Consider the following 26027-nt stretch of genomic DNA (forward strand, 5'->3'; position numbering starts at 1 on the left):
TCTCCTAATTATGTTTTTTCCCCTCTACATCCTTGAAAATATTTATTATATTTATAATAAATATGTAATATTTATTATATATATTAAATATAATATTTATATTTATAATAAATATTTTAAGTTCTTGTCTTCAAATCCCATTATCTCTATTATTTCTAGGGTTTTGTTTTTTATTAACTGAGTTTCATTCTTGGTTATGGGTCACATCTGAAAATTTCCACATGTCAAGTAATTTTGTATTGGATGCCTGACTTTGCATGCTTAATTCAGAATCTTACTTGGCTGAAAGAAATGAAACTCATTTCCAGCTCTGTGTGAATCCTGAGATTTATTCAATTTATAATTCTCCGAGTGTTGTTTTGCTTGGATTCCTGGGGTCATGCACTGTGTAGGTACAGATCAGTAAATAGTATTCTCTTTTCCTATACGTGGACAAAAAGCACATCTACTTAAGAAGCCTTGTGAAATTTTTAGTTCTCATCTCATTTATCCTTTCTCTCAAGGTTTGCAGTCTTATGTTCCCTGTCATACCAATACCTGGACACATATTGTTTTATATATTTTATCCAGCTTTTTTAGCAGACAATAAGTTCTGTACCAGAAATTTTCATGGATTGAAGCAGAAGTTAAACAGGGCATGGTATCTTAATTACAAGTTTTATGTGGTCACCAATCCTAACTTGGTATCAAATATACTCATATATTAACTGCCTCTTCCCATCTGATGCTATGGAGGCAGCATTCTAATAACGACAGATAGACACATATAATCTCTCTGGTTTCCAAACTTCTTAATTCTGGTGTGTAAGTATCCTGCAGATTATTCTCATTACTTCAATCACGCCCTTCTTGGCTCAAACCTAAATGACAATTAATTACTGAATCCACACTCATGCAAACTTTGTTCCTAAGATTATTTCTAATGGGCATAATACCCCAATTTCATTGATTTATGAAAAAAACCTTAAAATATACCAAGTTTAAACATTCTTCATGTGCAATATAAGGAATCATAAGGAACAATACAGCGAGAAAGACAGTGGTTTGGGATCTACAAAAAATACACTAAGTTCTCTATGAAATTACGTCACAGGAAGTAACAAACTCCCTATAACACAATACAATAAATCATTCAGGTCCCAGCTATGGCCACAAAACATCTTAATATGAAAGAGAAATAGCAAATAATACACCACAGAAATCTGAAAATGTACTTAAAAACATTTCAACAATGATTTTCATATGAATTTAAGGAAGTCACCAAGGATACTCTTTATTAAAGAAAGTTTAAAAATTTATTTAAAATTTTTATAAAAGAAAATGTGTTAAGAAAAAGCTCTTTATTAAAGAAAAATTAGGAGCACCTTGGGTGGTTCAGTTGGTTAAGCAGCCAACTTCGGCTCATGACATGATCAAATGGGCAGTGGGTTCGAGCCCCATGTCAGGCTCTGTGCTCTCAGCTTGAGCCTGAAGCCTGCTTCAGATTCTGTCTCCCTCCCTCTCTGCCCCTGCCCCATTCACACTCTTTCTCTTTCTCTCAAAAATAAACAAATATAAAGAAAAAATTAGAGTCAGGATAATTACTGAAGGGTACTCTTGGAAGGGAAATCTTCACATTGGGTATTACTACAACAACAGGACATAGGAAAATTCCTATTTGCCACTAACAGCTTTTATCTGTCTTGAAGAAAAACTTGGTATGAAATTTTCATGTTCAAGCAAATTTGTTGCAAACAGAAGGATTGCAGAACACCTCACAAGACACATTCTTCTAATGTTGACAACATAGGTAACTTTTCATGCATAATTTATTTAGGGAAAAAAAGATGGTTAGGATATGGACACTACTGTGTTTTTATTTAGCTGAATACGTTTTTAAAAATGAGTGAGAGTTGAAGCTATTCACATTTTAAAAGCCCTCTTTATTAGCAAACATTCATGACAAATGTTGAAATATTTTGTCTTCACTTGTACATATCTCCATAAGGATTCACAATCTGGCAATGGTTTCATTAAACATCTAAGATTACTTTGTCAGTTTGCATTTAAAAGAAAAACCTAGTTTTTTCAAAAAATAACAGTTAAAATATGTGCTCAAGCACATAATCTCTGTTAATGTTAAGAAAAGAAACTCAAATATGAGTTATAGCATTCAAAGCTACAGAGGAAGAGAAAGAAAAAGTCAATATCATAAGATAAAAACCTTTTTAACACAAACATTTTTGAGTACATTCATCTCCAGATTTTGAATGTATTGGCACTTAGAGTAGGCAGGATTAGGTAAGTGGTTAGCTTTGAGTGAATTAAAATCATGAGTCGTGAAAATAAGGTTTCTAATATTAAGAAAAACAGTTGGGTGTATTAATGTGCAAATCATTTGTAAACCTGAAGCTGACAGACTTTAGTCAATTTAAAAAATAAATGATTGGATTCAACATAAAGTTTACTTTAATTTAAACAATTAGAAATCAATATTGCAAAAATCTGTTAGTGATTTAGCTTTCAACTAGGAAATTTATAAGTAATTGTGTGTCATGCTGGTGTATAAACAGTAATCCAGAGAAGTGGGACTAAGTAAAAGCAAAGATTGGTAACAGGTAATTGATATCTGACTCAGACCATTGGATAGTACCTGACGTTCAGAGTATTTCATTTTGCAGAGTCAGAGAACAATAGTACAGAAAAAAACACACCACTCCTTAATTCTAGTTTTGACAACACAGAAAAATAATTTAATACTCTTACATGTCATTTTAAAATTCAGTTTTCTCACCTACAAAACAAAAAGACTTCACCTAGTCTAGGTAATTTTTAGGATTCTTTCTAACTCTAAAATTTCAATTACATTTTTTAAATGAAGGAAAATTTGGCAGAATCAATAGAGAACCAGCAGTTTCTCCTAAACAGAAATAAAAATAATTTCAAATTCCTTCTTTCAATAGAAAACTTAAATTTTGTCCAGTTTCTTCAAATATTACATATACTTAAACAAAGTGTTATATTTGTAATTGCTTTGTTTCAAGTATATTTTAGATCCTAATCTAGGAATAGAACTAAAAACAGTAGTTGAGATAAAAAATAATTTATAACCCTAACATTCCCTTTCTTCTATCTACCTAACCTGTGTTCATTACCAGTGAAATCATTTCTCTTCTCCATCTTTCTAATTAAAATTTGAAAATTATGGCAAAGATATTTTACTTTCTACATTGTCTCACAAAATTAAAAATCACAATAATACATGGCCACAAATTCATTTTACCCAGGAAACAAATATCAATAAATCTAGAAGAAAATTAAAAATTCATTTATCCTTGAGGATACTCTGAATAAAAAACAAAGTTGGTTATATAAACCATTATAACGTCTAATCAGTTTGAATGAGACTCATTAAATTATACAGCTGAAAAAATTTTAAAGAAGCCTTTAAATATTTTTAAAACATTTCTGTAATATTCCCAGTTGTTCCTTGCTAAAGCGTTCCAACAGCAAGAAACTTATTTCTTTTACTAAAATATTAGCATTTCAACAGTTAAAAATGGATTCTTGCCTCCATGAAACCTGTACAATTATAACTTATGCTGGCTCAACTCAGGACAGTTATGTCCTTTCCTTCAGCTAGTCAAATCTACCAGCTCAAATACCAGGTGCTTTTTTCTTCATGACATCTTTCTTAATATTGAGAGCTCTCATTTCTCCTCTTGGTCTACTTTCCTCTAAATAAACCATCCATTATTCTTTATTAGTTCTTGAAATGGTTTAAGACTTCCCTTCATACCAGTGGGTTTCTTCAAAATGCACCCCCAATCTGTCTGTTTTCTGTTAAATGTTATCAAGAATTGTATGTACTCCAATGTCACTGTATTAGGGTTCTCCAGAGAAACAACCAATAATAAGTGTGTATGTATATAAAGACATAATTGTGAGATTTTGAAACTATAAAAATCCTGCTAGAGAACAAAGGCAATAAACTTTTTGATATTGACCATATCAACTTCTTTCTAGGCATGGTCCTGAGGCATGGAAAACAAAAGCAAAAATAACCTATTAGGACTTCATCAAAATTAAAAGCTTCTACACAGAGAAGAAAAATCTCAATAAAAATAAAAGGCAGTCTGAGGAATGGGAGAAGATATCTGCAAATGACATATCTGATAAATGGTTGGTATCCTAAATCTATAAAGAACTTATAAAACTCAATAGTCAAAAAATGAATAAACAATGAAAAAATGGGCAGAAGACATGAATAGACATTTTTCCAAAGAGGATATCTAAATGGCCAACAGACACATGAAAAGATGCTCAAAATCACTCATCAGGAAAATGCAAATCAAAACTGCAATGAGATATCCTGTCACACTTGACAGAATGTCTAAAATTAACAACATAAGAAACAACCAGTGTTGGCAAGGATGTGGAGAAAAGGGAACCTTCTCTTGCACTGTTGGTGGGAATGCAAACTGATGTAACCATTGTGGAAAACAGTATGGAAGTCCCTCAAAAAGGAGGAAAAAATTATTTCACTACACCCTTCTTTGAAGAAGGTATTATGTATGCACAGCAATATATGAGAGGATAAATTCATTTGTGAAATACCTATAGCATCCTATGAAGACAGGAACTTCCAGCTTACCTCCCAAAACCTCCCCTCAGGTGATAGTGACTGCCATAGGAAGACCTCTTGCCCACCCAGACCACCTACATCTTTTGAGCTAAATCCCTAGCTTGCAACTTGCATGTGTCCAAGATGAACTGTGGAATGACCTCTGAATGACCTATAATCACCTTTACATGACTATAATACTAAAACCTCTACCCAAGAAGGAGCCTCAGCCTCATCTACATAACATACAACGTTTATATAAGCATGTTTCCTTAAGGAGCATGTGTGACCTTATGTCCACCTCTACATACAATGACAAGGCTTCCTTATTTAAATATTCATCCTAATCCTAAACAAAAGAAACCCATTCACCCTCTCCTGGGGAGTCAGGGCTTTGGAAGCCATCCTCCTGATCTCCTTAAAAAAGTATTTATGTGCATATCTATGTATGCAGAGAGAGATTATAAGGAATTTTCACATCCAATGTTTCTTCACAACAACTAGTGTAACATACTGATGGCATTAGACTCAACACTAGATATGTAGAAAATAACCTTGCATAGACTCATTCACCAGCTTCTATAATTCCATAAGGTCTTTATATTATTCATTGCAGTTTTCCTTCTCTGATCAACTCTTGACTGACAACAATTCAATACCAGGATGCTAGGAAGTACCACACACAAAAAAACTAAAATGGTGCCCAGGGTTTGACATTGAGTAGCAAGGTGGGGAGAAGGGTGAGCTGGGAAGGCATTAGAAAGACTAATGGAAAGCCAAAATGACATCATGAAAAGTGTTAGCAAAAACCTTTAACACCCTGACAATGATGCCAGTAAAGGCTTAACAGAAAGTGATAGAAATGGTATTGGAACCTGAAGAAAGATTACACTTGTTATGTGGTGACACAAAGCTTAAGAAAACTGTTTCCCAAATTAATGTAGAATATAGACAATGTCCTAATGAACTTGGTGATTTGGTTGGGATTTCCAGGCAAAATGTTTATGGTACTATCAGATTCTTTTCTCCAATTTATAATGGCATAGGAGAGGAAAAATAAATTAAATGAGTACTAGATTTTGGTAGAACTATGAAGAAATATAAAGGATATGAACAGTCTAACTAGCCAGCAAAAAGTTCTTGAATTAAGAAATGGCTTGTGAGCAAAGATCAAATTTGAGACAGAACTGTAACATTCTTACTAAGAACTCAGAAAGATCTAAGGCATCACTCTGTAGGCCATTTCAAACTGACAAAAGTTTGTTTAGGGTCTTAAAGAAATACCAGGTCTACTCCATTAAATAATTGAGCTTTAAAAAACTTAAAGGTACTACTCCAGAGTATACTCACAAGAAATCCAATAAAGAGGATTTATCTCAAAGAGACAGTGAATATATTTTGTATAAATTCATTGATAATAAATTGATAACCATATTTTTGTTTATACCCATAACTTTTAAGCCCATAATGTTTTATAGGAATTATATCAGATTATACTGAATGAGTCAGAAACAGTACAAAAAAAAAAAAATACTCCTGGGGCATCTGGGTTGCTCAGTCAGCTGAGCATCAGACTTGATTTTGCCTCATGTCATGATCCCAGGGTCATGGGATTGAGCCCCACATCAGGCTTCTCACTGAGCATGGAGCCTGTTTAGGATTATCTCTCTCTCCTTCTGCCCCTCTTTGCCTTGTGTGCTCTTTATCTCTCTCAGAATAAAGAAATAAACATTAAAAATATTCTTTGATCTCTGGGTTTGTTTGTTTGTTTGTTTTCCCAGTAGATAGTAAGCCGAGGAAGTAACTCATTTGCAAACACAAGTCATTCATTACAAAGAAAGGATAAGAGAGTAAAGTCAAAATTCCAATAGGTACAAATAGAAGCTAAAAAAAACTTTCTGTAAGTAAGATTCAGTTAACCAAGTAACTGAGAATTTGTTCGTGATTTGATTTCACAATAGCTCTGGATCAATACTTGGTTTTGAGAAGCACATATATTATTCATCCTATGCCTGTCCTTCCATTGTATGTTGGGTGTGAGCAGATAACACACCTCTTTATAAGTCTTCAGATTTAAAACAAGAAGAGTATTCAAAGGGCTATACCTAAGATAATATATATGAAGACACTTATACAAGCCTATATTTGATTTAAATAATATTTTGGAATTCAAGCCTAAGCCTGATGCAGTGAAAGATAAAATTCTTGTGTGTTTCTGAGAGGAAGAAAGTGTATTTTACATGTGGTAGGAACATGAATTGTGATGACTAGCCAGTGGACTACAGATTTTTTTTTCAAGGATGGGTGTAACAGTATCATCCATCTAATATACTCTTCTAGAAACTTACCATTCTGACATCCAAGGAGGTGAATAATTCCCCCTTTTTTTAAAATCTGGGCAGGATTATGACTCATTGGTAACCACTAGAATGTAGCAGTAATAATGTGTGACTTTTGAGGCCAGGTCATAAAAGGTGAACAAACTGAGGACTGATGGGTGGGGGGGGGAGGGAGGAGATGGGCATGGAGGAGGGCACTTGTGGGGATGAGCACTGGGTGTTATATGGAAACCAACTTAACAATAAACTATTTGTAAAAATAAATTAGAAAGAAAGAAAGAAAGAAAGAAAGAAAGAAAGAAAGAAAGAAAGAAAGAAAGAAAGAAAGAAAGAAGGAAAGAAAGAAAGAAAAGGTAATGTAGTCTTGTTTTTGTGAGACGGTACACTCAATGTTGGATGTGTAAACCACCATGTAGAAAGTCTGACCATCCTTTGAGAGATGAGACAACATGAAGAGGCCACCAACAGTCTGGCCAACAGCCCCAGTAAAGCTTGTAGTCAACACCCACCCAAAAAGCATGCGTGTGAAGGAGCCTGCAGAGTATTACAGACCCAGTCATTGAATCACCCTCATATTCAAGGTTTACCAACAGGAGGTCTAGAAATTATGGAACATTCCCACTGGGCCCTGTCTGAATTTTTGACCGCAGAGTCAATAAACTTAATACAATGGAATTTTATGTCACTGTTATTTGCGTATTGTTTTTAAAGTCAGCACTAATAACTGGAACAGTATGCTTACTTGCCATTAGAAATAAAGGTAATTACTATAAAATAGAATATGAAACAGAAATAAATGAACCAAACAATATTTCAAATAAATACACAATTTCAAATACAGGGGAAAGAGAACTAACTCAAGTAACATAACCTGCCCAAAGCCAAAACAGAACTGAAAAAAATTACTGACCTGTAGTTTAATAAGTATCTTTTTCACCGGGTGGGTTAACATTTCTGGACTACTTTGTCTGTATCTCTATAAGATTAATCAATTGATTAATACATTGGATAACAAAGGCAGATTTCTTACTGTTAGAGAAAGAAGTTACAAATACAGAATAGGTGGAAAATAGTATCAATCATGAAATGTTAGCTTGGAATTAAAAGTATCAGAGTGAACTCAGATTTTAATATATGAACAACAGATGGATAGAAAGATAGATGACAGGAAAGCAGGAAACAACCTCCTTGACCTCCACCGCAGCAACTTCTTACTTGACACATCCCCCAAAGCNGTATAATATGAGCTTATATATATGCATGCATATATTTTGTAAATAGAGAGAATAAGAAGTTACTGATAGGTAGATGATACATACGTACATACATACATTTCCTAAGCCTGTCTGCTAAGAAGGCCTAAGAGCAATGACACCCTAGTAGTAATAGGTATAGATCTTGGCTCCTAAATACCATTTTTCACTCAAAAGAACTGAGGGTCTTTGGAGGTAACTGATATAAGCCTAAGCAGAGCAGTACAAAACGATTCTCAAATTCTGTGTGAATTAAAGTAAAGGTACCCTCAAAAAAATGATGGAACCTTGCCAAAAGGATAAGGAAATGATCTTCAGGGAGCTCCTACTGGCTAAATCTGAGACAACTGAGGCATTGAAATAAATAAAATATGAGTAAAATAATCCATACTGATATAAGTAAATGAAAAAATTTACAAAAAAGGAGGAGTGAGCAAGCTCTCTCTTACTCTGTGGAATGCCAGCTAAGTGTAGAACGAATGACGGAGTTAGAAAATGACAGTTTGGCCACATTAATAACTATTTCAGAGAAGAATCATCAATGAAGGCTAAACCTAAGGGATAAATATTTGATGAGGAATAGGCTATTTATACTGTTTTATTTTCATGTTCCCACAAATTACTTATTGATTATAGTGGGAACAATAATAACGTGGCAGTGAAGAAATCTGGCAGAAACTACCGAGTGATCAAATTTAAGACCACAAGTAATGGGACAAACTGAAGCCATGCACCTTCTGATATGCAGTGTGGAAGAAACAGTATCTTGTGGTCCTGATAAAAATGTTTAACTTTGGTATAATCATGAAACATGCCAGACAGACAGATATGAAAAAGTATTTAGAAAATAAACTGGCCTGTATTTTCAAAATGTCAAGGTCATTGAAACAAAGAAAATCTTAAGAATTTTTTCAGGTTAAAGGAGACTAAAAAGACATTACAATGGAAAGCAATGCATAATTGACTAGATCCTGAGTCAAAAACAAAAATAGCCATAAATGGCCTTAGTGGGACAAAGGATAAAATTTTGATATAATCTGAGATTAAATAATAGCATTGTATAATATTAAATTTCCTGATTTATATACCTGTATTATGGTTTGAAAATTTTTTTTCTTTGCCCTTAGGTAATATTGAATAAAATATTTAAGGGTAAAGTGCAAACTTAATGCCTACAGTTTTCCCTCAAATGACTCAAGTTTTTATTCTCCATTTATTCCCTCTGTATTTACTCAAATGACACAAGTTTACATGTGCATATACGTGCAGAGGAATATAAAATAGAAAGAGAGATGGAGAGAGCAAAGAGATCATGAGAGAAAATGAAGAAAGTGATTGAGCAAGAGTAAGCAGATGATACATCAAATGGAAGAGAATGTTAACAAGTAGGCTGAACAAGGGTTATTGGGATTTCTTTGTACTGTTTTTATAATTTTTCTGTAATTTTGAAATTATAAATTAAAATCATCCCCCCCCAAGAAAAAAAGATGGCAATGACAACTTGGAATTTTCATGTCAGCCCGACCAAACATATTGCAAGCTTAAAAGAACAGATTCTTGTATGTATGCTTTAATTATTACCTTTACCCTCACATCTAAACTGTGATAATCATGAGCTTAATATGTTCCAAAAATTCTGTTTTATGGGGCACCTGGGTGGCTCAGTTGGTTAACTGTATAGCTCTTGACTTTGGCTTAGGTCATGATCCCATGGTTTGTAGGTTTGAGCCCCGTGCTAATAGCATGAGCCTGCTTGAGATTCTTTCTCTCTCTGCCCCTCCTCTGCTCATGTGCTCGCTCGCTCTCTCTCTCTCTCTCTCTAAATAAATAAATAAACTTTAAAAAATTCTGTTTTATTATGGAGTTTATTATGGTCTTATAGTCACTATAAGACCAAGTAATCAATTTGAAAGCTAAGGTACAACATAAAAGATATGCCTGTTTACAAAAATATTCTTTATAAATCCTTAAATTACTAAAAGAAACTTTGTCTATATTATAAATGTAATCATGTTAACAAAACATTATTTATGCTTACTGGTATATTGCAAGAGTATAAATTCTAATTCATGAAGCACATGTCATATACAAGTTTTCATTTTCTATAATAATTTAAGTGCTAGCAGTTAATTTTATGTTTGCAATGGTCTAAATCCCTTTGAAATTCAATATTGACAGTGAAGTGTTGAATATTGCTAATTAAATATTGCATCATTCAGAAATAAAAAATTTGGGGAAATATAGAATATAAATTTCAAAATATACTTCTAAGTAAGACAAATTAATTAATTATTGTTATTAAAGATGAATATTGGGATAATTTACAGGTACAAAGAATATGAGCAGAAATAATACAAAATATAATGAGAAATTAGTATTATGACATTAAATTTATACCAGCCAGATAGCATAATGTTTTATTTAATGATGATGACTTTCACTAGAATTTAAAAATAATTATAATTGTATGGATTTTATACAAAATTACTTTTGAAACTTAAAATATTTTTAATAATAACAAAATTTGTACTTCTTATTTCTCAATGATAGGTTAAATTTATTTATTTTCAAAACTTTTCTTGTTAATGTTCAATGTACCCTACAGAAAGAAATCTAATAGCATATAGCTAAATCTTGAGAAATGAGCAAATGTTGGAAACTGAAAAGAGAGAAATGTCCCTTCAGGGATATAGATCTGGCGTATTTAGAAAGTGGTTTGATGTAGACAAGATGTAAAGCCAGAGGAAGGGGGAAAGCTTGGATTATGACTGGAGACTAAGATGGGTAAGTGTTAGATTCTAAATGGCCTCATAAAATCAAGATAAGATATTTAGAGTTTATCTTACAGGCAAGGAAAACATTGACCAATTTAAAATTTGATTTTTTATAGAAACATATCTTTGAAATGTCAATCATATGAAAATGAAGGATATGTATTCATCATCAAAAGGAATTTAGTAATAAGATAAATTAGAAGATTTTTTTATTGAAGTAAAGTTGACACACAATATCATATTAGTTTCAGGGTACAATGTAATGATTTGACAACTCTTTACATTATGCTTTGTTCACCACATACAAGCATAGCTCGTATAGTATATATAGTCTGTTGCCATACAGGGGATTATTTTAATAGATCAATCAAGTGATGTAGGGTCGTAAACTGCATGACAATAATAAAGGGGGAAGAATCTTTAATTTTGGGTGATTTTTTTGTGCATTTATGATTTCTCACTTTGGAGACCAGGTAAATGGAAGAATGACAATTGTCTAAAATGCATACTTTGTAGTGTGTGGGGATGATGCTAGTCACTAAATACAGCAGACCATTAGGAATACATCCATCTTCATACCTCCTCTGGCAGAAACTAGACCAAGAAAAGTGCACTAACTACATAGTCCATGTGGACATACCAAACAGACAACGTGCTTCATTTCTGACCTAGTTTTAAGAGTTCTGCATGTGCATTGCTATACAAAATGCTAGATAAAATGCTGTGTGGCTAGGGGGACTACTACATGCAGAGTTATACAGCAAGCTACTTCTAGAGTAGAGGGGCGGAGTTACTTTCTAAAATTAGCAGTGGTCAGCATGTCCAGATTTGTTCATTCTGTTAACAAATGTATATCGAGTCTCTACTACATATCAAACAATATTCTAAAAACCATTTAAAGCTGTAAAGACAAAAAAAAAAGACCTCTGACTTCATATAGTTTACAGTCTAATGGATGACCTTATTCATTTATAGAATTAACTTACTCTAAGAAATGATTTGTGTATAGTTGATGATGAGAACTTGAGAAAGATACAAAGTTGCAAGCAGGAAACATACACAAGAAAATACACATTTAGTAGAGTTAAGTAAAATAACATCAGTTTGATTGTAAAGCAACCTGTCTGGAATGGCGTATGTTTTTAATAAATATTAAATAATTTTTAATATTTTATTCTTAATTTAATTAATTTAATAAATATGTGGAAGCTGGAGGTTGAGAATTTGTAGCTATACAATGCAACAATGTGTGCAAAAGAAAGTGTGTTATGATCTAAAGCACCCATAGTTACACTGGGTAGGCAGAAAAAAATCCCATATTTCTGGGATATATTGTCAAATTTAATAAAATATTCTCCAAGGTGGTCTGATTGACCTCATTCTACTTATTGCTCCAAAGCATGTCTTTAACATGATTATCTGACCAAAAGTTCCCAACATGAGGATGTACACGATGAGAATGTCTACTAATAATTGATTCTTTGTATATCAACCAATTGGCATTCTGGCTCATAATTCTATCTTCTATGAATTTAATTAGGTTCTGTTAATTTTGTCAGAGTGGCTAAATCTGTAAGTCAATTTTATAGATCTTTGAAAAACTCTAAACCCAAGCAAGATATTATATCATAAAAAGCTGTTTTATAAGAATAGGGTTTCGATCTTGTTAAAGCTCCAATTCAGTGTCCACCATAGTGCTTGTAGTATATCATCAGTTACACCTTGACAGAAATGTCCAGCCAATCTGCTGATATCATTTTACTATCTATGGCTATAGCACTTGTAATTGTGGCAGCAAACTATAAAATATTAATCTAGACTACTTCCTATGCAGTTCCAATGCCCCATGGCCTCTTTCCCAAGCCAGGCAGTAAGGATATTCATTTGCTTCAGGAGAGGAAAGGCAAAGGAATGCAGAAATCAGATCTGATTCTTAACTTTCATATGTGACACATAGCCAGGTTTTTGGGAAAATGCATGATGTACACCATCATGTAGGATCTCAGGGCCTTGATGAGACAAGTTTCCTGAGAATGAGTAAGGTGCATATAAGATGAGATGCTAGCTAATCCCTGGACTGTTGAGTTATACTCTTGTATCAGGACTAGGAACATGGCTGAAGATGAGGATGACAGAGTTCCCTAGCAGCTCTAGGAAGACAAGAATAGAGGGCATTTGTCCTATGATAAAGCCTACTGAGCCATAAGATCCAAGCCTTCCCCTCGACCATCATGCTATAAGGGGGGGAAAAATCTAGTTTGTATCTATTTCAAAAATCAGAGACTCCCCCACACTAAGCAACTGAGACCAACACAACAAAGTTCCAGCTTACGTTTAGAAATAATGAAGAGCTTCAGTCTGTCTCTTGCTCAGGCCAACAACTTAAGACAAGGATGAGCCAAGTACAACCGTTATTAGGATGAGGGGCACCTTGGTGGCTCAGTTGGTTGAGCGTCTGACTTTGGCTCAGGTCATAATCTCATAGCTCATGATACATGAAGGTTAAAGAACATCCTACTAAAGAATGAATGAACCAGGGAAATATAGAAGAAATTAAAAAAATACATGGAAGCAAATGAAAATGAAACACAACAGTCCACACACTTTGGGATGAATAAAAGCAGTCCTAAGAGGAAAGTGCATTGCAATTCAAGCCTATCTCAAGATGCAAGAAAGGTCTCAACCTAAACTCCACCTAAATGAGCTAAAAAAGGAGCAGTAAATAACAACCAAAGCCAGCAGAAATGACAAAGGCTAGAGCAGAAATAAACAATATAGTAACAAACAGACAAAAAAAAACAAAACAAAAAAAAACAAACAGTAAAACGGATCAATGAAACTAAAAACTGGTTTTTTGAAAGAATAAACAAGATTAATAAATCCCTAGCCAGACTTCTCAAAAAGAAGAGAAAGAACCCAAATATATAAAATTTTGAATGAAAGAGGAGAGTTCCCAACAACACTACAGAAATACAAGCAATTGCAAGAGAATACTATGAAAATTTATATGCCAACAAGCCAGACAGTCTGGAGAAATGGACAAATTCCTAGAAAATCCACACTGCCAAAACTCATACAGAAAGAAATTGAATATTTGAACAGGCTAATAACCAGCAAGAAATTGAATCAGTTATCAAAAGTTTCCCAAGGAAAAAAAGAGTCCTGGGCCAGATGGCTTCCCAAGGGGATTCTACCAGACATTTAAAGAATAGTTAATACCCATTCTTCTCAAACTTCTCAAACTTCAAAAAATAAAAATGAAGAAAGCTTCCAAATGCATTCTATTAAGCCAGCATTACCTTGGTCCCAAAACCAGAAAAAGCCCCAACTTAAAAAGAGAATTACAGGCCAATATCCCTGATGAACCTGGATGCAAAAATTCTCAACAAGATATTAGCAAATCAAATTCCACAGTACACTAAAGGAATTATTCACCATGATCAAGTTGGATTCATTCCTGGGCCACAGGTCTCCTTCAACATCCATAATCCATATACCTATAAATAAATCAATGTGATATATCACATTAATAAAAGAAAGGATAAGAACCATATGATCTTTTCAATAGATACAGAAAAAGCATTTGACAAAATCAGTATCTTTCTTGATAGAAACCCTCAAGAAAGTCAGCATAGAAAGAACATATCTTAACATCATAAAAGCCATATTGAAAGGCCCACAGCTAATATCATCCTCAATAGAGAAAAACTGGAAGCTTTCCCCCTGAAATCAGGAACATGACAGGGATGTCCACTCTCACCAAGTAGTTTAACAGTTAATAGCCTCAGCAATCAGACAACAAAAAGAAATAAACAGCATACAAATTGCAAAGAAGTCAAACTTTAAGTCTTTGTAGATGACATGATACTCTACATGGAAAACTTAAAAGACTCCACATAAATATTCTAGAACTGATATGTGAATTCAATAAAGTTGCAAAATATAAAATCAATGTACAGAAATCAGGTGCATTTCTATACATGAACAATGAAGCAGCAGAAAGAGAAATCAAGGATCAATCCCATTTACAATTGCATCAAAACCATTAGGTACCTGGGAATAAACCTAAAAGGTAAAAGGTAAAAGATCTGTATGCCGATGACTATAAAATCTTATGAAAGAAACTGAAGAAGACATAAATAAATAGAAAAATTCCATGCTCATGGATTGGAAGAACAAATATTGTTAAAATGCAATTCCTATCAAAATAACATCAGCATTCTTCACAGAACTAGAACAAATAATCCTAAAATTTGTATGAGACTACAAAAGACCCAGAATAGCCAAGGTAATGTTGAAAAAGTAAACCAATGCTGGTGGTATCAAAATTCCAGACTTTAATCTGCATTACAAAGCTGTAATCATCAAGACAGTATGCTACTGGCACAGACACAGACAATAGATCAATAGAACAGAACAGAGAAACCAGAAATGAACCCACAAATGAATGGCCAACTAATCTTTGACAAAGCAGGAAAGAATATCCAATGGAATATAAACGGTCTTTTAACCAAATGGTGCTTGGAAAACTGGACAGCAACATGTAGAAGAATAAAATTGGACCAATTTCTTAAACCATACACAACAATAAATTCAAAATGAATGAAAGACATAAATGTGATACAGGAAACCATCAAAATCCTCCAGAAGATTGCAGGCAGCAACCTCTCTGACCTTGGCTGCAGCAACTTCCTACCAGACATGTCTCCAGAAGCCAGAGAAACAAAGAGGAGCTACTGGGATCACATCAAGGTAAAAAGCTTCTGCAAAGTGAAGGAAACAATCAACAAAACTAAAAGGTAACTGATGGAATGGGAGATAGTTGCAAATGATGTATCAGATAAAGAGTTAATATCCAAATTCTATAAAGAACTTAAGTCTTAAAGCCAAAAAAAATTTAAAAAAAATAATACAGTGAAGAAAAGGGCAGAAAACCTGAATAGACACTTTTCCAAAGAAGACATCCAGATGGCTAACAGACACATGAAAAAGTGCTCAACATCACTCATCATCAGGGAAATACAAATCAAAACTACAATGACACCACCCCACACCTTTCAGAATGGCTAAAATTAACAACTCAGGAAACAACAGATAATAGGCAAAGATGTAGAGAAAGTGGAAACTTTTATCACTGTTGGTGAAATACCACTTTGGAAAACAATATAGATTCCTCAAAAAATTAAAAATAGATTACCCTATAACTCAAGAATTGTACGACTAGGTATTTATCCAAAGGATACAAAAATCCTGATTCAAAAGCACATACACCCCACTGTCTATAGCAGCACTCTCAGCAATAACTAAATTATGGGAAAAGCCCAAATATCTATGAATTGATAAAGATGTGTTGTATGTGGTGTATGTACACACACACAAACACACACACACAATGGAAAATTACTTGGCAATCAAAAAGAATGAAATCTTGCCATCTTTCACAATGTAGACACAACTAGAGGGTATTATGCTAAGCAAAATAAGTCAGTCAGAGAAAGACAAATTATCATATGATTTCACTCCTATGTGGAATATAAGAAACACAACAGAGGAATATAGGGGAAGGAAAGGAAAAATAATATAAAACCAGAGAGGGAGGGAAACCATAAGAGCCTTTTAAATATAGAGAACAACCTGAAGGTTTCTGGAGGGGAGAATGATAGGGTAATTAGCTAAATGGGTGAGTAATGAGGGCACTTGTTGAGATGAGCACTTGGTGTTATATGTAAGTTATGTTAACTGACTTGAATATTAATAAGTAAATTTTTTTAAAAAAGGGTACAAACCTATAATGAGTAGTAAGTACACTATAGAGGTTTAGTGTACAATAAAATACATGGGATTTTAAAAAGTTAATAAAATAAAATAAAATAAAATATAAATTATACTGTAGTATAATGATAAAGATGAATATTGCTTAAAAGGCAATCATATTGCAATATATAAGTGTATCAAAGCAACACACCATACCTTAAAATTAGAAATTGTAACATGTCAAATTTATCAAATAAATATATAAAGAATAAAGGCATAAACATCAGTGCAAAAATTTTGTTTCCTTTGCACAAACTTTGACTTTTATTAAAAATAATTAAAAAATAATATTCAAGTTATACAAGATGAATAAGTTCTAGAGTCTGATTACAATACCATGCCTATTGTACACTTAAAAACTTAAGAGTGTAGGTATCTTGTAAAGTATTATTTGCCAAATAATATATTTATTATATATCCATGCATGTTATAGCACAATAAAAATAATTTAATATGGATTATCTAAATAATAGAAAATATGATAGAATCATAAAAATATGATCTTCAAATTACAGAAAGAAAAAATTAAGATCTGTAACTATCATATGTGTAAAACAAATTGTAACATCTAGTGAATACAGAAACTTGAGATAATAAAATCTCATATTTTATTATTTCAGCTAAAAGAACATATAGGGAAACAATAGGTATCAAAACAGTAGACTTAAGACTACATTGCTTCATATATAATTGTTTATATTACTTTTAATTTCACAGTTAAACACTGTTTTTAGCAACCAACTAAAGTAATGACAGTTTTGGATTCTGTCCAGGCAAAAGCACCCTCTGTATTTAAAAGCACCTTAATTATAAACCATATCTTGTGAATGTTGTCATTGGAAACAGATGTAATTAAGTCCATTGTTTAAAAAACGAGAAAAAGCAAAAGTCGCTACATACCAAACTGCACCATAAATTCACAAAAATTAAACATATTCTATAATAAAAAAGGTATTTGTAATATTTTATCATTGGATTCAACATAATTAAATTACGTATATATATTCAGCCTTTGCTCTTTACACAACTAACATAAAATGTTATCTTAGGAATGAAAATCACTACACTATCAAGTTTTAAAGAAAAGATAATAGTTGAAGTTTAGAAAAGGGCCTTTTTATAAAAGTAAAAAATCATATAGCAACAAAATGGGTAGGTATTCGATTAGGTCTTTGCTGCTCTGGACACTACCTATAATTTTACTACAACTGATGAAGAATTTCTGCCAAAAGAAAAAAGAGTAACAAACTAATTACCCTAACTTATGTCTCCATAATAATCAAGGAAAAACATGATTGAAGCATGTTGGAATGAAGCATTTTTCAAGATTTTTATGTAATGAGTCTCTCTGCAGGTTTTCTTAGCAGATTTTTCCCTCTGATTACGTTCATGCTTCTCACACAAGCAATATTTGAGAAAAATAGTAAAAGAAAATATACTCAAGACAATCTTTTAGACAAATCTCCTAGGAAAAATTATGTTTTCGATTTTTTCCCTCTAATTATGCCTTAATGTCCTGTCTCTACCCACCATCCCTCTATCCCTGCCACACACACCACCAACACACACACACACACACACACACACACACACACACACACACACACACACACCTAGAGCAACCAGGCTCTTTGTGTCACAGGGTTCATACAGAAGAAAGAAAACATTTGTTCCTATATCAAAACTTAAAACGAATTTAAAATTGTCACCCTTATTCATTTATTTATGCTACTAAATGTCAATGGTTTTCTTTAAATCTTTATTGGGGTGGGTCATAACATCCAATCTTGGTATCCAGATAAAGGAAGTGATTAATATATTAGTTCATCAACCATATACATATGATTGTCAAGAGGCCCATAAAGTGGCTTTCATTCAATGAATTTCTTTTTTTATATATATATTTATTTTATTTTGAGCGGGGGAGAGAGAAAACACACACAGAAGCAGGAGAAGAGCAGACAGAGAGAGAGAATTCCAAGCAGACTCCATACTCAGTGTGGATCCTGACACGGGGCTTGATCCCACAACGAGATCATGACGTGGGCCAAAATCAAGTGTCAGGCCCTCACCGAATGGAACTACCCAGGCACCCCAGTTCAGTGAATTTCTAAAGTGAGATAAAATTTGTATTGTTCTTATTTCAAGTTATGCTGTAAACAATAAATATCTCTTCTGGATTTTTTAAGCCTTAGTTTTCCTGTAGGTTTCTTTCAAATTAAATACAATGCAGCATGTTAAATATGTTTTTACATCAACCAGTTTAATCATCTTACACATACAGTGATGAGAAACTCCTCAATCTGTTTTCATATTATAAATACTTTTTTAATTTTAAATGTTTCTATTTGTTACATACACCTAAGCCATGTTTAACTGAAGTGCTTTTCCCTTGAACATTTTTAAATGACTTCTATAGTGGTTATGCTCAAAGATTTCCGATTTGAAGGTTCCTTGGTAAACTTACACAAAAAGAAAAAGATTCCATTGAGCCAATAGACAGCAATGATTCTGTTAGTCATAGTGGAAGTCGTCCTACACAATCACCCTCCTCTCTGTCGTCTCCCTCACACCAGCCACAAAGGTTTTCAAAGGCATAAAAACCCATATCGTCGCTTCCTAAGACCAACATCATCATGACCCTACTATTGAAATTGGGTTGTGTGCTGGGTTGTTCAAATGGTGCTGGGAATACTGGACAGCGACATGCAGGAAAATGAAACTGGACCACTTTCTTACACAAGACACAAAAATAAACTCAAATGGATGAAAGATCTAAATGTGAGACAGGAAACCATCAAAATCCTAGAGGAGAACACAGCCAGCAACCTCTTTGACCGTGGCCTGAGCAGCTTCTTACTAGATGCTGCTCCAGAGGCAAGGGAAACAAAAACAAAATGAACTATTAGGACTCCATCAAGATAAAGTGCTTCTTCCCAGCAAAGGAAATAATCAACAAAACTAAAAGGCAGCCTATGGAATGGAAGGAAGATGTTTGCAAATGACATACCTAATAAAAGGCTAATACCCAAACTCTATAAAGAACTTATCAAACTCAACACCAAAAACCAAATAATCTAATTAAGAAATAGGCAGAAGACATAAGCAGGCATTTTTCCAAAGTAGACATCTGAATAGCCAACAGCTACATGACAAGATGCTTAACATCACTGGTCATCAGGAAAATACAAATCAAAACCACGATGAGATACCACCTCACACCTGTCAGAATGGCTAAAATTAACAACACAGGAAACAGACATTGGTGAGGATATGTTGAAAGTGAAACCCTCTTACACTGTTGGTGGGAATGCAAACTGGTGCAGCCACTTTGGAAAACAGTATAGAGGTTCCTCAAAAGGTTAAAAATAGAACTACGCTATAATCCAGCAATTTCACTACTAAGTATTTACCCAACTGATTCAAAAATACAGATTTGAAGGAGTACATGCATTCTGATGTTTATGGCAGCACTATCAACATTAGTCAAACTACAGAAAGAACCCAAGTGTCTACTGACTGATGAACGGATAAAGAAGATGTGGCATATATACACAACAGAATATTCCTCAGCCACCAACAAGAATGAAATCTTGTCATTTGCGATGGTGTGGATGGACCTAAAGTATATTATGTGAAGTGAATCAGTCAATCACATAAAGACAAATACCATATGATTTCACTCATATGTAGAATCTAGGAAACAAAACAGATGAACATATGGGAAGAGGGGGGTAAAAGAGAGAGCGAAGCAAACCATAAGAGACTCTTAATGTTAGAGAACAAATTGACGGTTGCTGGAGGGAGAGAGGTGGGGATGGGCTAGATGAGTGAAGGGCACTTGTTGGGATGAGCTCTGGGCATTATATGTAAGTGATGAATCACTGAATTCTATCCCGGAAACCAATAGTACACTGTATGTAAACTAACTAGAATTTAAATAAAATTTTGAAATAGGACAAAAAAAAAAGATTTCCGATTTGATTGTTATTTCTCTCTGGAATGTAATAAAGAAAGAGAAACATCTCTTCCTCCTCTTAACTTTTACCGTCTCTTTGGTTTTGAATTGCACTTTCAACAGTAAGCAACGTGTACAACTGAATGCTCTTTAGTAAATTTAGGGTTGTGTAACTGTCAACAGAATTCCGTTTTAGAGCATTTCCACCTCTACAAAAAGATCCCACTTACGTCTTTTTGAGTCAATCACTTCTCCTCTTCTGCCTCGTCCCTCCCACCCCCAATACAACCCCAGGCAAAACTTAATCTGTTTCTGTATAGGTAGAATCAGATAATATACAGTTTTGAATTAGCTTTTTCATTTAGCATAATATTTTTTGAGGATTATACATGTTATAGCATGTATCAACGGTTTATTCCTTTTTAACGCTGAATAATATTTCTTTAAATGATATACCATTTTTTTCAATTTTCCAGTTAATGGACATTTTTATTATCTTTACTTTTTTGTTATTGTGAATAATACTGCTATGAACATTCAAGTACAAGTCTTTGTGTATATATATGTTTTCATTATTTTGGAGGAGATACCTAGGTATAGAACTGTTTGGTTGGAAGGTAAACTTTTATTTTACATTTTAAGAAACTGAGTTTCCAGAGTCTGTACAATTTTACATCCCCACTTGCAGGGTACAGGGGGTCTGATTTCCCCACATCCTTAGCAACACTTGCTATTTGCCATTTTTTAAAATCATGGTGGGTGTGAAGTGATATTTCATTGTTCTAATTTACACTTTCTTAATACATAATGATGATAAGTATCTTTTCATGTGTTTGGTGGCCACATCTTCTTTGTATTGCATATCTTCTTCAGTGAAATGGCTATTCAAATCTTTTGCCCATCTGTATACAAGTCCTTTATAGGAAATTTAATTTTGAAGTATTTTCTCTCCAAGTCTGTGGCTTTTCTTTTCATTTCCCTTATAGAATATTTTGAAGGTTAAGTCAGTGTTTTTAGTTTTGATCAAGTTTAATCATTTCCCATTTTTTTTCTTGTTTTGACTATGGTTCTGATGCCCTTAAAACATTTTGCCTAACTCGGGTTTTAACGATTTTCTCTTAAGTTTTTCTTAAAATTTTATAATATCTCTTACCTTTAAATCAACAATCTACTGTGAGTTGTTTTTATGTGGGTATTTTATGAAGTTTGATCTAAATTCACCTTTGTGTATGTGAATATCTAATTGTCCCAGAACTATTCGCTGAAAAGGCTATATATTTTTCACTGAATTCCCTTTATTTCTTTGTTGGAAATCAACTGGCCAAAAATGTAAGACTTTATATACACAATTCTATTCCATAGATCTAAATCTATGCTTATGCTGGTGGTAATACCACACTGTTTTGATCACTGTAGCTTCATAAATAAATTTTGAAATCAAGAAGTATAAGTCCTCTATGTTCATTCTTTAAAATTATTGTGGCAATTCTGGATCCTTTTCCTTTCTTTAAAAGTTTTAGGATTGGCATGAAAATGCTATTCTAAATGTTGGGTAGTTATGCAGACAGTCATTCTCAACAATATTAGATTTTCCAAACCATGAACATGTCTCAATTTATTTAAATCTGTAATGTCTCTCACCAATATTCTGTAGTTTTCAGTGTACAGATTTTGCACTTTTTGCTAAATTTATTTCTATAAATTTTACTCCTGTTGATGCCAATGTGAATTGAATTCTGAATGCCATTTCAGTATTGTTCACTGCCAGTATACAGAGATGTAATTGATTTGTTTACTTTGCTCTTATAGCCTGTGAATGTGCTGAGCTTGCTTATTAGCTCTAGAAGGTTTTTTTGGATTCCTTAGGACTTTCTGCTTATAGGGTCATGTCATCTATAAATAAAAACAGACTAATTTTTCTCTTTCCAATATAGATGCCATTAGTTTCTTTTTGTTCTTTTGTTGCACAAGTAGAATCCCAGTTCAACACTGAATAGGAGTAATAGGAATAAATCTCTTTCCCTTGTTCTCACACTTCAAGGAAAATCATTTACTCTTTCACCCTAAGTATGATTTTAGCTGTAGTTTTTTCTTACCTACCCACTATCAGGCTGAAAGGGCTCAATTTTCTTTTCTTGAAATCACTTTTATTTTTTATTCTGTAATGTTTATTTATTTGAAGGGGAAGCAGAGAGAGGGAAAAACAGAATCCAAAGGAGGCACTCACTGTCAGCTTAGAGCCCAACGCAGGGCTCAATCAGAACTGTGAGATCATCACCTGAGCCAAAATCAAAGGTCGCTCGATCAACTGAGCCACCCACGTGCCCATCAAAGGGCTCACCTTTATTCCAGTTTAGTGACTGTTTTTATCAAAAATAGATGTCAGATATTGCCTTTCTTTTATATTTTACTGAAATGATCAGGTAGTTTTGTCCTTTATTCTATTAATACAGTGCATTCCATTAATTAATGTTCTGATGATAAATCAATCTTGAACTACTGGGATAAATTCTGCTTGTTCATGGTATATAACCCTTTTTATATGTTGCTGCATCTGGTTTACTGATATTTTGTTAAGAAATTTTGCCTCTATGTCCATGAGTAATGATGGCCTCTAGTTTTCTTATGTTATCTTTGTCTGGGCTTGGCATTACTAGTCTCATATAATAAGTTAAAAAGTGGTTTCTCCTGCATTTTCTCAAAGATTTTATGAAGTACAGGTATTCTAGCTTCCTTAAATATTTGATAGAATGGTTTCTCTTTTAATTCCTCTCAAATATTGATGTTCCCTGAGGGTTCTATTCCAATTCTGTTCTACTATTGTTTTATATACTTTCCTTCAATTATCTAATCTACACTCCTACTATCAGCTTGCAGTCTATAGCCAATACCACCCTGAACATGCCCAATCTCCTCTGATCTTTGAAGCTATCAGCTTGCAGCTTGTAGGCTAACGACTTCCTAATATTTCTTCAATTCAAAGTTCCCTCTTGAGTTCTATATTTATCTTTTCAACTGTCTTTTGGCTATCTGTACCTAAATATTCACTGATAATTCAAATTCCCAAATTGTCCTATCTGTATTAATGGAATAAAGTCACCTCGTTGTACTCAGAGCCATAGACTTACCCACATCTACTTTTCAACACCACATATTTAATCAGCACCAAATCTTATAACACTACTTCCAAAATAATCTCCTGAACTTTTCTTCTATTACTCCTCCCTGATACAGTCATGATTTCTCACTTGGGTTAAACTATTCACTCAACTGCTTTCTTTGTCCTTATCTCTGGGCCACTCTCAATGATGTGTTTCAACCAGGAGGCATCATTTGAATATTAGAGGTGAAAACAAGAATGGCCCTCAATTTCTAAGTGAAATCTTCAATCAATAGAAAAGCAGTATCTGCCAATGCAATGTGGCTTTTATAGCCCCCAGGATCATAGTCATAAAGAAGAGTAGCATATACCCTATTGGTATTTACTCTTGTTTTTCCTTATCCCTTGATAATGTAAAAGCTCTGCCTCAGGTTAATACTGTCCTTTTCTCCATTAAGAATGCATCCTCTCCTTAATTATTTCTTGCAATGATGGTACAAAATTTAAGGCTCCTTACTCAAAGCTTTAGATCCAAAGGAAAATTATTAGCTGTTTCATAACATCAAAAATATGAACTCTTAATAACCTTACTGTATGATAATTTTCTTTAATTTTCTCATTTGACTGTCTGCTCATATCATTTCCCTAAATCTCTGTAGTCTACAAAAATAAATAGTTTTTTAAAACCTGAAAAGCCAAGCACCAAAACCTATGTGTTGATAGATACTTAAATGGAAAATATAACTTACTGGGNGCCCTAGCCCTTGGAAGGTTAAATGCAATACATTTGCTTGATAAATGGATATTATAGCTAAAATCATAAAAAGCAATTACAGTGACATTTTCAGTCATCTGCATGTACAATGCCAATTATGCAGAGATGCCCACAATTATATATTTAAACTAACTGCCGTTAATAAAAGTGCCTATTTAAAAAATCAGTGCACTTTACAAATGAAACAACAGTTAATACCAATAATCAGTTGTCAAGGTAACAGCTGAATACTAAAAGGCGGGTATTTTTCTCCTTGATTTTGTGCAATCTGCTTTCTAGACGGGTGCATAGAGTATAAAGTCAAACATCTATGAGATTACAATGCTTAGGTCAGATACTTTTCTTTTGACATTTAAACACTACCATTAAACTTATATTGAAACACTATTAATTATGCCTCATTGTATCCTTGTCTAGGTTTTAAAGCAAATAATTATAGAGTATTTATATCCTGAAACACTTCTATATTACTAGTTAGAAAAATGTGCTTTACAATATTGTGAGATTTCTCCTCCTTTCAAAAGAAGTCAATTTATGTAAAATTAAAAAGGTTTGTACATCCATTTCACTTTCACATAAATCATCTACAAAAAAAGTTAAATATGATACTTTAAAATAATCACTTGATCATAATTTTTTCTAATTCACAGTTTCTAAACATTAAAAACAAATTTACAAAGAGTTTTTGTTCAATCTCTTTTTCAATGTCTGATGCTACTTCTTCTGTAGAGTCTTAACTTTTAGTTGTGTAAATACTGCATAATTTGTAGCACTTGTAGATAAAAAGGTAACATTTAAGATTAAATTTTCTCATATTAACTATACGCTGAATACATTATATTAATTATAAAATGTTTAAATTTTTGATGACAAATCTGATAAGGAGTTAATATCCAAAATAAATACTGAACTTATAACTCAACACCAGTAATAATAATAATAATAATAGTAATAATAATTCAAATCAAAGTAGACAGAGAACTGGGGCCCCTGGATGGCTCAGTCCATTACACGTCTGACTCTTGGTTTTGGTTCAGGTCATGATCTCATGGTTTGCGAGTTCAAAACCCATGTTGGGCTCCATGCTGACAGTGCAGAGCCTGCTTGAGATACACTCTCTCCTTCTGTCTCTGACCCTCCCATGCTCTCTCTCTCTTTCTCTCAAAATAAATAAACTTTAAAAAAATTTTAATGGGCCGAAAACTGAATAGACATTTTCCAAAAAAGACACAGATGGCTAACAGACACAAGAAAAGATTCACAATTATTACTCATCATCAGGAAAATGCAAATCAAAACTACAATGTGATAACACCTCACACCTGTCAGAATGGCCAAAATCAAAAACACAAGAAATCACAAATATCGGTGAGGACGTGGAGAAAAAGGAACCACTGTTCACTCTTGGTGA

At 33.4% G+C, this 26027-nt stretch overlaps 1 protein-coding gene and 1 pseudogene across 1 annotated transcript in view; one reads left to right on the forward strand and one right to left on the reverse strand.

Annotated features, from left to right (window-relative positions):
- Nucleotides 1-3159, reverse strand: part of LOC144238068 (peptidyl-prolyl cis-trans isomerase A pseudogene) — a 6096-nt pseudogene extending 2937 nt beyond the window's left edge.
- A 4222-nt stretch (nucleotides 3160-7381) lies between these two features.
- ANXA10 (annexin A10) overlaps nucleotides 7382-26027 on the forward strand; it is a 137359-nt gene continuing 118713 nt past the window's right edge. The window contains exons 1-2 of the mRNA XM_077771929.1: nucleotides 7382-7593; nucleotides 8832-8902. Of these exons, the coding sequence (XP_077628055.1) occupies nucleotides 7382-7593; nucleotides 8832-8902 (283 nt within the window). The remainder of the gene's footprint in view (nucleotides 7594-8831; nucleotides 8903-26027) is intronic.

The sequence above is a fragment of the Crocuta crocuta genome, unplaced genomic scaffold, assembly GCF_008692635.1.
Source record: "Crocuta crocuta isolate KB4526 unplaced genomic scaffold, BGI_CrCroc_1.0 scaffold429, whole genome shotgun sequence".
NCBI lineage: Eukaryota > Metazoa > Chordata > Mammalia > Carnivora > Hyaenidae > Crocuta > Crocuta crocuta.